The sequence below is a fragment of the Paroedura picta genome, chromosome 13, assembly GCF_049243985.1.
Source record: "Paroedura picta isolate Pp20150507F chromosome 13, Ppicta_v3.0, whole genome shotgun sequence".
Classification (NCBI taxonomy): domain Eukaryota; kingdom Metazoa; phylum Chordata; class Lepidosauria; order Squamata; family Gekkonidae; genus Paroedura; species Paroedura picta.
This window is the reverse complement of record NC_135381.1, coordinates 9692423-9708793: the sequence shown is the minus strand read 5'-3', so window position 1 is coordinate 9708793 and position 16371 is coordinate 9692423. Positions and strand designations below refer to the sequence as shown.

Genomic DNA, 16371 nt, shown 5'->3' with positions numbered 1-16371 from the left:
GGTTTCTTGATGGCCCTGGGTTTCCCCAAATGAGTGGGAATTAATCTTTTAGATATTTTTAAAATGTGTTAAACATTTATCAGGCAATAGAGCCATATATGGTCCACCCACTCCCAAAATGGTCAATGATTGGCCCGAAGGGGGTGGGAAGGGGAGGGGCCCCAGGTGGGCGTGTCCACAGCTCTGCTTCCCAACCTTATTCTGCATGATGGCGCCACTTCTGGGGTTTCTCGAAATCTGAAGAACGTGTCAGGGGTTTCTCAATGGTAAAAAAGTTGAGAAAGGCTGGTCTAGCTCAGTATTATTTCTTACTCTGATTGGCAGGGGCTCACCCCAAGACTTCCAGTACAAGTTACCCACAATCCTTTTAGCTGGAGAAGCCAGAGAGACCATCTACCGTAGAGTCATAGTCCATCTCCCAGTACTGACTGTGGCTCTTTAAGGCTCACAGCACTTTATTTTGAAGGAGTGCCTTTCTATAAAGAAACATCAAGGACACACAGATTCTTCCCTCTTCTGGGTAGATTTAGGTATTATGGAAATTCTTTCTTGCAGCAGGAGGTAGACTGAGGGTTTGAAATTCAGCAAGACAGAGGCTTGAGTGAAGAGGCAACTTCGGTTTTTATTAACGGCATCTTCATCGGACAGCTTGATTTTGGAAAAACCCAGAAATCCCTGGAGAGATATCATACTTTTGGTCTGCCAATGAAGTGAGGGACAATCAATGAAATCCTTGGCCAGTAAAGACACGAGCAACGAAACCTAAGCATCTGCCACAGCTTGCCACATTATGAAAACTGTAAAGGTGTACTGTGCAAACACCTGCCTATGGTAGGAAGACCACCCTACGGAGGGCCAAGTCCCTGTAAGTGATTGCAGTGACAGCAATAAACAGCCTGATTTCGGTGAAACTATTTCAGGAAATAAGACAATATGTTCATGCGGTTGCGTACCCACCCAAGCTGAAATCTTTGTTTCATATCCTGTTTTAAGGTCCAACGCTTTCGGAAGCTCACCATATCATTTTTTAAAATTCATTTTGTGATTCTACCTCAATTGTGGTAAAAGAGCAGATCTCTCTTGGGTTTCCCCCTGGCCTGTCCCCTCCTACAACAGGCTGCACTTAATTAAACGGCACACAACAAAACAAGGGAGGGAAAACACCACCACCAAAAAAACATACCAGACACGGACATAAAAGAGTTGGCACAAATTGGTCACGGAATCATTGCGCTACCCCCTGGCACCTGGAACAAAGCGATGGGGACGGTCCCTTTCGTACACAGCACGAGCATTGCGTTTGCCAAAACCTGACCTTCTTATGGCCCTCAAAACGAAAGGGTCCAATGAGACGGCAACACGCTACTTAAAAAGAAGGGATTGTTTCACTGGGGAAGGGCTTGGCTCCCCAGTGTGTCACGAAGCTGAATATAAGGGGTGAAAACCACATTGTCGGCTGCTGTATCTTTCCGCTCAGCCTCGCCGCAACTGTCACTGTAAACAAGCTAATTATGGATTGAGCTCACTGTGGGCGGGGATTGAACTTGCCTCGGAAATAACTGGGGGAAATTCTTAGAAGGGCCATGCAAGTGGGGCCTTTCCCTGGACACTAAACAATGACAATAGGGCAGCTTTAAGAAATCTTTGAGAGAAGATCCAAAGAATCAGATGTGACCTGTCTGGTTGGAAGGGTGCCAGTGGTAGACAGCTGGCATTCCCCCCATCAATGCCCAGATAACGGGGTCTCTACGTAGAACCCTCTTCCTGTGTTCTTGATCCAGCAAGCACACACATCGGTCAGACCCCCGAAACTTAGAAGGCCAAACTAAATGTCGAAAGGGAAGATCCAATATTAGGTCTGTTACTCTTTTAAAAAAATATATACTTCTGTAAACAATTGAGGGGGGCCGGGGTCAGATTGAGGTTCAGGTAGGGCAGAAAGTTGGTTGGGCCTTCCCTCTCCATCTGGTGACATATCACACCCGCACAACGGCAACTGGTCTGATGTGAAACACAAATATCCATCGCGGAGTGACTCCGTAAGATCCTTCCGGAACCAACAGCTGGAGGGGAGAGGTTGGGAAGGAAAGGTTGTGAAAACAGCAGAAAGGGAAGCCATTCCTTCCCCCAGCCCCTACTTTCGACTACTTGTGGAACCCTAAGGAGAGCCTTCACCAGATCACCCGTCATCACATCTAGCTTGGGCCTAAGGTACCTACTTCTGACTGAAAAGGACGAGGGTCATGAAGCATCATTTTAGGGAGAGAAGCTATTGGCAGGACGTATGGAATGAGTCACATTTCTGTTTCGTCCAAAATCTCCAAAGCATTCTCTCTGCCCTGCACCCACAGTTCCTGAAATGTGCAAAGTTCAAAACGATGGTTGATGGAACAAGAGAGGGATGGAGAACGCCACACAAGAGAGGGATGGAGAACGCCACCCCATGTCCCACCCCACCGGGCCTTTAGGGTTCGTCTGGGATGGCTCCCTTAGCAAGCAAGTCAGTGGCAAATTATAGGAATGGAATCGCTGAGAGTCTCCATGTTATTTCTGCAGAGTTCTCTCTAGCTACCGCCTCGACGCTGGATCTTGCCCCTCAGTGGGAAAGGCACAGAACCACAACCCTGGCAAAGAAAACCCACACCGTAAATTAGTACATTTTGGTAAAAGGCAGCTTGGCTTGAACCACACTTCAGCGTGTGGAAGTGACAAGAAGAAATGTTCCTTTTCTCCTTTGGGCACCAAAACAAATCCACTTGGTTGCAGATAGTATCTAGGCTTGTCCCCCCCCCCCCCCCCGCCTTCCATCTTTCCTCCCACCCCATCTTTCTATGGTCACGTCACCACAAAAATCAATAATTTAAAACTCTCCAAAGTTCCTTTCTGATAAATAAGAGCCAGAAAGCTTGATATGGAAACGGCTGTTTGGGGTCTGGATGAGTGTCCTGGTTGCAGCGTAGGAAGGCGGCTCAGATGGACCCCCAGGTGCACTCCTGCAGAGACGCCCTTGGAATGCCCTTGGAGGTTGGTCACGTCTTTTGTTTTCTTCCAGCTGTTGCCTGGCAGGTGCGGAATTGGCACGGCTGCTTCCCACCATGTCCGTTTCAGTCAGTTTTCCACACCTTATTCAGAGCCTTGACCACTTCGTCATAGATGATGAACACGATGGCCACGTCTAAGCACACCCGGCCTAGACGGGGGACGGTGCCTTTGTAAAACCTGCAAGGGGGTGACGGTGAAGGAAAGGGGTAAGTGGGCAGGCCACCGAATCCGAGATAGGCTGCAGGATCCCTGGGAGCTGAAACTAACTTCAGTTACATCCGGGAGTTGTGCTCCAAGAACTTATTGGGGACAGAGGGACAGACCGTGAAGTTCCTCCGTCTGGCAAAGGCACGGAGGCAGTAATTATCCGTAATCTCTCTGTGGCCCAGTCCCATAAGCCATCACGGTTCTGTCCAGTCAAAATATTATTTCCATATTGACCTCAACAAGGGCCAGAGCCTTCTTGGTCTTGGCCCCCACCTGGTGGAACGAGCTCCCAGAGGAGATCAAGGTCCTGGTGGAACTTGAACAATTCTGCAAGGCCTGCAAAAGGGAGCCCCTCCACCAGGCATTTGGTTGAGGTCGACCTGAACCATCGCTTCCCACGGGCCCTTCCCCTGAGCCTCCCTCCTATGGCACCCACTGCAGTTCCGCCCAATCCACTGGGCTAGCTGTATGCATTGATTTCATGTTCTCCATATTTTACTACTGTTCTATGCTGCTTGTTATTATCACTTCATTATTGTTCAACTAAGTTACCTGTATCATTTCTGTTTTATGTGAACCGCCCTGAGCCTTTGGGGAGGGCAGTATAGAATTAGAATGAGGAAAAAAAGACAGGGTAGCTCTAGGAGTCGCTGGAATCTCCGTGGTTTTACCATAGTCTTTCCAGTGATTCCTAGAGCTACCCAATGTCACTTCCAATGAAGTGGCACAGCTGGCATGGCATCCCTCCTGGTATCTCCACCCACACTCCTCCTACTGATTGCCACTGCCCGGGAACCCCCTAACCAGGATGGCTGGCAGGCCTTAATTTGTGTTTTATTGCCACTTCGATATTTTACATCAGCTAGCAAATGCTTTCAGGACAACCCTCCCTCAAGGCTTGCTTTATATAAAAGGGACCCTCTATTGTTGACTGCCCTCCTGCCCATTTCTGCTTTTCCCATCCCTTTCCCTTTCCTCCAAACTCATTAGACGCCCATAACTGTGACCCTCCTAGTCAGATCCTCCAAATGCCACTTTGAGGGAAATTAACGGGAGAGCACAGATTCTTATGGGGACCAACCACTTCCAGATTAATCCTCTCTCAGCCCAACCCCCGGGGCTGGGTATCAATCCCTCCGAAGTCACTCTGAGAAATAGAAAAGGGCAGAACTCACGCAAGAGGTCCTTCATATTTCATGATCTTGTAGGCGCAGTCCCAAGTGCTCTTGTACTTGTGTGCTTCAAGACCCTACGAGGAGAGGAAGAGTAAAGGGGTTACATGCACACTCCTCTACCTGTCCGGTCGATCTTATTTCCCTTTTGTTTTGTGCAGCCCATAGGCCAAAGTTGTACAAATGGTGGCTTCTCCAAATGTCCACAGACTACAATTCCCATGAGCCCCTGCTTTCAGCTATAACGCTGTGTTCTCGGAGTCTGGCTGCAGATCAAAGACGTAAAACCATGGATCTGAACATAGTAACACCCCTCCCCTTTAAAAGATAATCCGGTTCAAGAGACATTCGATGTACCTGCATCCTGGTTTTCACGACATCCAACGGGGTGTTGCCGAACACGCTGGCAGCTCCGGCGAGAGCCCCAAATATCCCAGTGACCAGAGGGTTGAACACTTTGTTGGGATCATCACCTTGAGAAAGGACATTTAAAATACACACAGAAAGATATCAGAACAGCCCGTCTTGAAATGAGAAACCCAAACGTAAACCAGAGCAAGGTGTTGCAAGCCAGGAAAAGCATTCCATAGTAGCAATTTGGTCCCGTAAAGCTCAGAAATGGAGTCTACCCTTCCGGGGATGTGGTAGAGCCAGCAGGGCTTTGAATAACCATAAGAGCATTTCTAGATTGATTCTCGGCCCAGGGAGGCTTGCTCTCCTGCTCCGTAGCTTAGTCTGCTCCCGTTCACAACACTCCAGCCTTAAGCCAGCTCAGATCAAGACTTGGCTTGCTCCTCCTTGCTGGCTTTCTGCCGTGTTCTTGCCCCAAACCTCAGCTTGGCTGCCGTTTAATTTAGCAGACTGCTTTAGCGGTTACGCTTCTACCTGCTCTTCCACCTCAATCCTTAACCATCTCTTATAACAGGAGGAGCGTTACTGTCTCTGAACTGTTCCTTCTGCTTTCTCTTTCCGCCTCCAGGTATAAAACTCGTGCCTGGCCAGTGGTACAAGCTGATGGGCAAGAGCCGAAGCGCTCTTAGCTCTTGGGCAAACTGACCCACAGGCCCCAGGTTTGCTCAAGATATATATATATATATAAGAGTTTTAACTGGAGAGTATGAGAAACAAACCTGGGACCCCCTGCATGTAAAACAAGCACTCTGCCCTCGAGTTCCAATTCGCCAGCAACCCAGTTACTGACAGTGTGATACAAAAACACAGCAACAAAAGAGGAGAATGAAAGCATGGTAAAAAGATAACAGATAGCATGTTTTTCTGTATTTTGATTATATATCCAAAGGACTTGCTTTCCATAACAGTGGGAGGGGGAGAGGATTGACTTTAGGAAGCCATTATAAACAGCATGTCCCCCAAAGCTCGCAGCGAAAATCAAAACAAGAACAGCTAAGTACACTTCAGAGGGATCAGGCGTTTTGCACGGACTGCGACTGCAATACACTTTACCGCTGTGAGGACGGGGAAATGCAAAGGTAGGGGAACATCACCCCCTAGTGGTTCAGCTACAAAGGAAGGCTGCGCGTCTTTAAACGATGGGCCAGGAAAATACATGAACACAATCCCAAATAGCCCTTTTTAAAGTTAGGACTAACCCAAAGACACACAAGAATATGGGCCTCGGTTTGGCACGAGACGTCGAGAGGCGATTTGCCGTTGTCTCTCCCTGCATCATGACTCCAGACTTCCTTGGGGGTCTCCTATCCCAAGTCTAGCTAGGCCCAGCTTCGGAGATCAGGTGAGCCTGGGCCACCAGGTGAGGGCCCCTTCTAGTTCATACCAGCTAAGAGACCGCTGCTAAGATAGCTGCAGCCTCACCAGCACACACCTTCCCTTCTGATTTGTTTTACCTGCTTCCTTTAACGCCATTGGCTAACCTCCTCTGATGTCACAGAAAGCCCGTGTTGTCAGGACCCTGCCATTGGCTTAGCCTTCCTGGCCCTCTTGATTCCAATAGCCGACCTCTTCTGCTCCATAAGCACCCTGTGTGAATTACCATACAGCTACAGACCAGTGGCTTTAGGGCCTCAAGCCACAGAAGGGCGGGCAACGCTGCCCTCTATTATAGTTTAGCCTCAGGCACTCAGGCAAGCATGTTCTTGCCTATATTTCATCTTCACAACAGCCCTGCAAGGTTGGTTTGTCTGAATGAGAGTGCTTGTTCCAGGCCTTCCCACCAGGGATGGGTCTTTCTAGAACTTGTCAGACACCAACCCCTGCACCAGACTTAGGTGTTGGGGTACCACTATTGCTAACAGAATTAGCTGAGATCTGGGAGGTTCTCAGTTCACGTATCCTCTGCCATAAACTAACTAAGTGGACTTCAAGAATCCACTCTCCTTCCGCTACCCCCTGTTGCAGATTAAAATTTGGCCTGCTTTACAAGACTGTTGTGACTAACAGGCTAATTTACGTGAAACACATTGTAAAAGCTATATAAGATACTCAGTATTCTTCCACGCTGGCTTCAATGCCTAGGGTAAAACTCCGGTTCCCCCTTTTTTTTTAAACAATCTCCCTGCACTAAACCAGGGGCATCTCTGGATATTACGAAAAGGAAAACAAACGTTCCATTCATACACATTTAAAGTGATTTTTTTCACCTCCCCATTGATGGATTTCAACCTGTAGCATCATGCAGCGAACACCCATCCAAAGGAAAGCAGAGCATGCTGGGAATGGAAACAATGACCAAGGGTCCAAATACCTCTGTACCAATTCCTGAGTGCCGTCATGACGTAGAAGCGGATCGCCTGGTTTGATCCCTGTTTCAGGACAGTGGCTGTTAAACCTTGATATGTTCCCTTCAAGCCTGGGGTAGAAAAGGAAAAAGGAGAAACCTTATGGCTTTTCTGGAGGAAGCCTGTTCTTTCACACAGACAGCAATCTTAACCTGGGAGGGGAGCACAGTCTGCTGGCTGTGCATGTTCCTTGAAGGGAGGAGGGGGAATCTTGAACCACAAATTTACATGTGGCGGAAAGTCAGTTTTCGGCCCCTCTTTGGTTGAACCATGCCTCTGTTGTGATGGGAATGTCAAGACTCTAAAATACATAATCACAGGTTGTAAAATCTATAAGCAGATTTGTGAGGATCTCATCATCCCTGTAACTCAAGCCTCCCCTGGGAGGCAGAGAACGTACCACCTCTCTGGTATGCTATTCGATAGGAACAAAGAATTAACTTTTAAAGTGGCCAAGTTTGGATGGATGGCATCCAGGATCAGAAGCCTCCGGACTAATTGAGGGAAGGAACGGTTTTATTCTGTCATTTATGTATTTCATGTATTTTATGCTTTTATGTATTTTATATTTTATATATTATATTACATGCAATATGTATATCACTTGATATTTCAGGACTGCATTGCCATGGAATATGTATTCTGGAATGCATTTTTGTTTGCCGTTCTTGGACCGTAATTAATAGATTTGATTTGATGGATTTGGTTGAACCATAAACAAAAATGTGTAGTCCCAGGGTCCAAAATGAATTCTTCTACAGCTTGCTGGTGCCTTGTTTTTACATCCCTGAAACCCCAACTGTGTTCCATGGCTTATTAGAAATCTCATTCGATGGATTGCATCAAAAGCTTAACCCACCTGGAGTCTCAAGGGACAAGGAGGACAATAAACAATACAATGACGAAATTCAGCGGGCCCTTGCTTTGTGGCAGAAACAAAGAGGGGCCATGCACCCAAGTGGAGAGCCACTCACAAGCTGAACTGTTGTGCTAGCCTCCCTGTTGATTTATTTCAGAAGCTCCAGTACATTTGGTTGATGACATAAGAGTCATACACTGTGCTGGAGAGTCTGAACTGGGTGGAGAGGTGACACAGGCAGTTTTAAAAATAGATATTATAATATGGGGACACGGAGAGAAGAGAGCTACTTGAGCAGCCCAACGGAGCTGAGGTAACCCGGAGAACAACCCGATTTCCCCATCCCCTCCGACACGCAAAGGAAGACTGCACAGAGGCTTCAGGGGAACAAGACAGGGGCTGTTATGGCTTGAGATCAGGGGTGGCCAAACCAGCTGGCAGGGGCTCATGGGACTTGTAGTCCATGGACATCTAGAGAGCCACGGTTTGGCCACACCTGATCTAGATGCTGGAATCCTCAGGGAAGAAGGGTTTATCCGCCTATAAATGAGGCAGCCACTAGGGGCAGTGTTGCACCAAGCCTACCAACGACCAGACCTCACCTTGTTCCCGGACGATCTCTCTCACTCCGTGGAAGAAGCCTCGATACTTTGGCTTTGGTGAGCATTGGTCATGGATAAACTTCACCTGCAAAGGGGACACCAGAACCCTTTTCGTCATTCACCATCAAAACACCACCCTGCCTCTACCTGGGGCAGAGTCAGAAAGAAGATACAAGTTCGGTCCCACTGTTTCCACTTGACGGGAGTTGGGAAAGACCCTTCTTTGTTTGAGTCTTGGGGACTGGAACTTCAAGTTGAAAGCCCTGCAGAAGCCTCCCTGTCACTATGCCCCACCCAGGACGAACAGCAATTTCAGTCACAGAACAGGTTTTATTGGGGTGGCGTGATTTGAACCCCTCCCCCATTACCTATGCTATTCCCTTCCTCCTTCCTGTTAAATTACACATGAGATTTGATCCTAGATCCTCCTCATCATCTCTCTCTCTCTTCTTTGAATTCTCAGCCAGAAAATCACATTCTTCCTCCAACCCTTTATTACCTTAATGGTTTCCATGGGGCACACAACCACCACGGCTTCAGCCACGCCAGCCCCCAGGCCGGCAAGGAGTCCACGTTTGCTATCCAGCTTCCCTTGAGAATCTCTCATTTGGTTGCTGAGGAATTCAAACATGCCAAACCTGACAGAGGAAGAAGGGCAGACTGTGAAACCAATATCCTTCCCCCAAAGGTGGCAAGCGTCGTGTCGATGTTCTTTACTCATATACACACTGCTACAGAGAACCAAAACAGTCAGATTGGTGTAGTGGTTAAGATCGGCAGCTTCTAATCTGGCGAGCCAGGTTTGATTCCCTGCTCCTCCTCCACATGCAGCCGGCTGGGTGACCTTGGGCTCACCATGGCGCTGATAAAGCTATTCTGACCGAGCAGTGATATCAGGGCTCTCTCAGCCTCACCTCGCTCACAGGGTGTCTGTTGTGGGGAGAGGAAAGGGAAGGAGACTGTAAGCCGCTTTGAGACTCCTTTGGGTAGAGAAAAGCGGCATATAAGAACCAACTCTTCTTCTTCTTCAGTAATCTCAGGGCTCTCTCAGCCTCACCTCCCTCACAAGGTGTCTGTTGTGGGGAGAGGAAAGGGAAGGAGACTGTAAGCCGCTTTGAGCCTCCTTTGGGTACAGAAAAGCGGCATATAAGAACCAACTCTTCTTCTTCTTCAGTAATCTCAGGGCTCTCTCAGCCTCACCTCCCTCACAGGGTGTCTGTTGTGGGGAGAGGAAAGGGAAGGCGAATATAGAGCATCTGCCAGGCATGCCAAAGGCCCCAGAATCACTCCCTGGCATCTCAAATTAAAAGGATTAGGGAGCAGGTGATGTGAAAGACCTCTACCTAAGTCCTTGGAGAACAGCTGCTGGCCTGAGTAGACCATCCTTTCCCAACCTTTTGACCATGGAGGAGCCCCTGAAATAATTGTTCAGGCTTCAAGGAGCCCCAGAAGTGGTCAGCTGGCCACGCCCCCAGAAGTGACATCACTGCCCAGGTCAAGGACTGCGGGGAGAGGAAGAAGGAGGTTTAAGCCTGGATTAAGCACGCAGGCTCTGCCCCTCTCCCAGGCTTAGAAACCACGAGGCAACTCATGCTTGAGAGGGGGAGCAATGGAAACGGCCAGTTCCCTGGCTGAGGTCATTAAAGCAAGAGAGGAAAGGATGCAGACCCCCCCTCTGTAGCTCTCACAGACACCCAGGAGTCTGTGGACCTCTGGTTGGGAAACCCTGGAGCAGACAGTACATCCCCTGATGGACCAAGGGTCTGGTTCAGTGGGAAGATTAATGGGTGTTCATGTGATGCAGCTTACCTAGCAAGTGTGACGATCCTGAGGTCCCTCAGTGACAGCAATATGGCTGTCTGCTCCCTCCAGAGGCGATAAGAGTGAAAGGAGAAGATTGCTGCCTGCACAACTACTTATTAACACCAGGAACCATCTTAGCCATGGGACATCCTGGGCACCTGAACCCAGATGTCGCAGGCCCTGACCCCTCATGACCCGACCGCCACACAGAGGGAGGGGAACAAGCAGCTGGTCATCACACACTAGCACAACTGCCCCCTCAGGGTGTGGGTAATGGTCAGCCAGCACACACATGCATTCCCCTTGCTTGAGCCTGGGGTGGACCAGGCGAAGGGCAGTGATTTTTGGGTTCCCATCCTGGACTTTTGCCCCAGAACCACTAAAACTCCAGATTAACTTTTTAAGGCCGTTTTCTCAGTTAAGCTTGGGAAAGCCATCGACCCCATTGTGTTGGCGTGAGTGACAAGACACAAACGCAATCTGTTCTTTGGTCAGAATTGCATGTTACTTAAAAAGAAACCTCAACCACCCTAGAGCACGGTACAAAATAGAGAACTGCCCTAATCAAAACAGCCTCGTATTTTCTCCCTTACAGGAGACCAAAAGATAAAGTAAACAGCTATTACCTCACGGCGGCCTTCGGGATGGAGCCATAGACCAACGAGCTGAGACCGCGGTAAAGTCCTCTGATGCCATGGCCCTTCACAGTCTGTGTCACGCAGTCCACTGAAGGAGAAAATGGCAAAACGGGGAGGCCGGGTCGGGAGGAGAGGGAACTGCTATTACTTGATCACAGAAACCTCAAGCAGTAACATGTCACACCCCAGCATAACACAGAGAACCATATTTTACTAGATAATTAGAAAGGATCCATTAGGCCAAAGGGCCAATTTTTGCAATATCTGATAGGTTGGAGATCCCTGGCCTACAGGAAGCTCACCTGGCCTCGACCAGAGCCAGGACCTTTGTGGTCCTGGCCTCAACCTGGTGGAATGAGCTCCCGGAAGAGCTGAGGTTCCCGCAGGAACTGACTCAACTGGTTCTGCAGGGCCTGCATGACAAAGCTCTTCCACCAAGCGTTTGGTTGGGGCCAGGCCAAGAAAGATCTAAAGTCCCTCTTCTGATGTTCCATCATAGGACACCATCCCTGGATGCATGGCAGATAGAAGGTAGGTTTTATGTGGGGTTGGGAGGTGACTGAATGAGGACTGTGGCCCTGCACCACGACCCTTTGCCCAGGGCCCTCTCCCTTTACCTGCTGTTGGCACCAGGCAGCTGGCTGCACCCTGATTGGCTCTATTCCAACTTGGACAGCCGGACATGTTCCAACCCCCCCCCCCCCGACTGCGTCACAAATATATGGTGGAACCATGGATAAGGATATGGCTAGGAGGGTACTGTATCCATTGTTATTGTTGAGGAAGAAATTTCTAGAAGAATCTGTTAACAGATTATCTGTTCTACAATGGCTCTTATATTTTAAACGTTCCCCCTAAATTTCACCTAAAAATTCAGCTTCCTCTAGCTCAACATCCCCAGCTTCTTTGCAATACGCAGGCCAAACAACTTCTCCTTCTGACATTTTAAAAACCATTTATACTGTCAACATATCCCTCCACACCCCCAATATTCCTTTCTCCCCTCTAAATATAGCCTGTCCCATCAGCCTTTCTTCAGACAACTGGTCTACAGACATTTATCACTATTATGTCTCCCCTCTGTATCTTTTCCAGTTCCCTCCTGCTTCTCACAAATGGCTGCAACACACAACGAAGCCAGACTCCAAAACAAGATCTTTGCTGGGTAGTAGCCATCAAGATGATGAATCTACTTTCTGAGCTCTATTTATCATAAAGATTCTGCATGCACACGATCTAAGCCAAGACGAATTCTGTGACCTGCACCGACTATACAGATTTGCAGAACTGCCTCTGTTTTGCACAATTTCTGCAACACACACAATCCCCCCTCCCAAACACTAGAAATCTAATTTTGCTGCCTTGCTGATTTGAAGATTCCGCAGACGTTGCCTATATGCTGACAGATCTTCCCAATCATAACACTGAGAAACCTGTTTATTTAAGCCAAGGTATTCAAGGAGTTAAATACTACATGGCCTTGTTAATACTGGGGCCCGTCAAAACCTCATGCAGCATGGAACAGGGCAGTCCTTCCTAGGGCTGCAATCAGATCAGCCAGTCAATGAAAGCTTTTGTTGAGAATTTATTTCCTCGCTTCTCCCCATTAACCAGTAGGGCCAAAAGCAAGTCTTGTAAGGTCGCAGGGATCCTCTTACTCCCTTCTTTCCCTACCCAGTTCTGCAAAAAAAGGACATTTGGTATTTCCAGCTCTTGTTCAAACTTGGCAGAAGTTTCACCTGGAAAGCCAAGAACTTTCCCTTCAACAATAAGAATCAGAAGTAACTGAAGCCATCTATGCTTCGATAGTAGGGTTGCCAGCTCTGGGTTGGGGAATACCTGGAGGCTTTGGGGTTTAAGCCAGGAGTGGGTGAGATTTGGGGAAAGGAAGGATTTCAGTGGAGTAGAATAGTATGCCAGGCTTTCTGAACCAGGGTTTTGTGAAACTCTGGGGTTTCCAGACAGCCCCGGAAAGGTTTCCCTTGGGGAGTGAATTAATTTTTATATATATTTTTAAAATGTGTCAAACATTTATCGGGTGAGAGGTCCATATATAGTCACATCAACCTGTTTCCCCTTCCCAAAATGGTTCAATGATGGGCCTGGAGAGGGTGGGAAGGGGAGGGGCTCTGGGGTAGGCATGTCCACAGCTCTGTTTCCTAACCATATTCTACATGATTGTGCCACTTCTGGGGTTTCTCGAAGCCTGACAAATGTTTCAGGGGTTTCTCAATGGTAAAAACATCGAGAAAAGCCGTGCAACGCAACCCACCCTCCAGGTGTTTCTCTTGCCAAACCAGAGATCCTTAGGCTACACTCTTAACCACCCTGCCTTTAGCCCACGTTAATGCCAATTGCTCCATAATAACACGCACATATGAGTGAGTATAGCGTATGAACAACACCGGCTTCCACCTCACACTAAACTCCCTTCTTCAAGCGTCCCTAGCGTTTTTACGGTGACTGCCCACCCTGCCTGATCTTTCTGCATATCTCCTTTGCTGCCTTTCTCTCACGACACTGGCTACATTCACATCAACTGATTAGATCGATCCCGCCAGGATCGAGCGGTACAAGATGCTGAGGCACAGCGTGTACATCCGCAGAAGGTTACAACCCCGTCTCCTCCAGCCCGGCTGGAACGCTGCCATGCTCTTGAGTGACTCAACTAAGCCACCCTCTAGACGATGACTCATCAACAACTGTCTTCTGAGCCGGAAACTTCGTTTCCTTTATACGGTCGCATGGGGTCAACTGCTAGCCAGGTGCATTATGGGATAGCAGACAGCAATCCAAGATGGAGCATAATGGACCAATACGACGTGACTTAGGTTAATGACACGAGAACAGGATGTTTTCAGCGGGTTTTCAGGCTGACCCCACGGCCTGGCCAAGCCCTTACCAATGCCTCTGTAGCGTGGGGGATTCGCTTTCTCATCCAACTGGAGCTGAGTTTTCACATACTCCGTGGGGAATGTAATGCAGATCTCGATGCCGCCAGCAATCCCACCTAAGGGTGCAAGGGGAAAAAAGGAAACGAAATTTTATTACTGTATGACAAAATTACACACAATACAGACGCAATGCCATGAAATAGGGTGCAATTCTCGCTCATCTCCTCATGAGGCACCCTAGGTAATGTCAAAGAGCTGAAACCTTTGGCTGCCAGACAATCATAAGCTCTCCTGGGTACACTACAGACACGGAGGAAACCAAATATCTCATCTACAGCTTTCTTTGCTGGGTATGCATCGGTTCCAAAAACTCTTAGGGACATGCCACATGACTAGCTGCAGTGAATTTTTAACCTAGGAACAGCATACATGGGTTGTTTTTCTTCTTTTTTGGATTGGGAGAAAAAAGTTAGGCTATCCCCTTCTTAAAGAATGTGTCTAGAAATCAAGATTCAGCTTGGCGTAGTGGTTAGGAGTGGCAGCTTCTAATCTGGCAAGCTGGGTTTCATTCCTCACTCCTCCACGTGCAGCCAGCTGGGTGACCTTGGGGTCATCTAGCCCTGATAGTTCTGTTCTTACAGAGCGATCCTGTCTGAGCTCTCTCAGCCTCACCTCACTCACAGGGTGTCTGTTGTGGAGAGAGGAAGGGAAGGCGATTGTAAGCCGCTGTGAGACTCCTTCAGGTAGAGAAAAGCAGCATATAAGAACCAACTCTTCTTTTCTGGGACAGCTGATGGAGTAGATCTTTTTTTGTAAGCTAGCAATTCTTTGGTGATCAGCACGTTACTTCTATGGCGTGCATGTTAGGTGTTCTAAGCTGCTTCAGACTCATGGTGGACCTGTAAATCCATGCTCTCCAAAATGTCCTATCATTAACAGCCTTGATCAGGCCATGAAAATGGAGTGCCTCAGCTTTCTTGAATCCATCTCATGTTGGGTTTACAAATTAAATCAAGGACATCAAGTATCAAGTCCAGGTGGCCTAGAGAGACCTCAAGTGGACCCCATAACATGCTCACAAAGCCCAACATCATTACAGGAAAAATAGCATTCCCACCATGCTCCTACACCCCCATACTTTTTTATACATGCAGGGAACTTATTTGTATAAAGCAGTGTCTAATAACAGGATTCCCCCCTGTTACATGTCGCCATCGAGGTGATGAATCTGTATCTGCAAATGCACCATTCAATCATGGCCAAGTAGGAGGAGAAAATAATTTTTCTGTGTTTCCAACCAGCCAGACAAAGATAAAGGAGGACTCCTCTTTTATTCTGCAGGGCTGATGCGCCAACTCATCCTTCAGTAACCAGGATCCAGAATCATCCCATTCCAGAAACAGTCATCTCTGTCCTCATCTCCCCCTACATTGATGCCAGCAGTTTTGTTCTGGTTGTTTCTTTCTGGCACGATCAGTCCCAAGCTGGCTCCCTTCCATCGCATCCAGTCTCTGAATTAACCCTCAACCTCCTACCCCCCATCTTCTCTTCGCCCTGGCCTCAACCATAAACCTGGTGGATGAGCTCCGTTTTGCAGGCCCTGCGGAAAGCCGGAAGCTTCCGCAGGTCCCGCAGCTCCTCCTGAGCCTGACCATGGATGGTGTGTGCATTGAGTGTAACTCAGGAACAAGCCTATACAGTGTACTAAGTTAAAATGTCAGACTCAGACCTGGGAGACCCGAATTCGAATCCCTATTCTGCCTTGGAAGTTTGTGGGATGTAAAAAAATAGACCTATCTTTGACCAGTTTCCTTTAGTTAGGTATAATCTTGGTTTTGATCACTGACACAGCCTGTAGGGAAACAAACCCTGCATTTTTAGAGGCCTTAAACACACGTATGTATTTTATTGTAGGCATGCTCGCCTTTCAAAGATGTGTACTCTCGTGTGCCCTTGTTGAAGACGTTAAGTGCATGAGGCAACATTTCAGAAGGGGAAAGAATCTGGAACATATCATTCCCTCTTTTGTAAAAGAAGAAATCCTACAGGGAGCCAGGAGGAGAATAGAATTCGGCTTTCAGAAGCAATTTGTGGGGGTTGCAGGGAAGCGGGAAAGTATTTCAAGTGTTTCGTTCACAGCAACAACTGCCAAACAAAGAGAAAACACACACGCATGACCCAACGATCCACGTTCCCTTCAGCAAGGCAGGAAGGTTGTTTTGGATGCATTAAGCCAGGGGTAGTCAAACTGCGGCCCTCCAGATGTCCATGGACTACAATTCCCAGGAGCCCCTGCCAGCGAATGCTGGCAGGGGCTTCTGGGAATTGTAGTCCATGGACATCTGGAGGGCCGCAGTTTGACTACCCCTGCATTAAGCATTGAGTACAGCTTGTGATT

At 48.1% G+C, this 16371-nt stretch overlaps 1 protein-coding gene across 1 annotated transcript in view; it reads right to left on the bottom strand.

Moving 5' to 3' along the window:
- Positions 1 to 602: 602 nt before the first annotated feature.
- The window catches only part of SLC25A1 (solute carrier family 25 member 1), a 33539-nt gene continuing 17770 nt past the window's right edge, over positions 603 to 16371 (bottom strand). Inside the window, exons 2-9 of the mRNA XM_077307708.1 lie at positions 13982 to 14089; positions 11068 to 11167; positions 9138 to 9276; positions 8639 to 8723; positions 7144 to 7248; positions 4779 to 4894; positions 4425 to 4498; positions 603 to 3219 (exon numbers count right to left, since the gene is read on the bottom strand). Of these exons, the coding sequence (XP_077163823.1) occupies positions 3105 to 3219; positions 4425 to 4498; positions 4779 to 4894; positions 7144 to 7248; positions 8639 to 8723; positions 9138 to 9276; positions 11068 to 11167; positions 13982 to 14089 (842 nt within the window). The 3' untranslated portion in view covers positions 603 to 3104. The remainder of the gene's footprint in view (positions 3220 to 4424; positions 4499 to 4778; positions 4895 to 7143; positions 7249 to 8638; positions 8724 to 9137; positions 9277 to 11067; positions 11168 to 13981; positions 14090 to 16371) is intronic.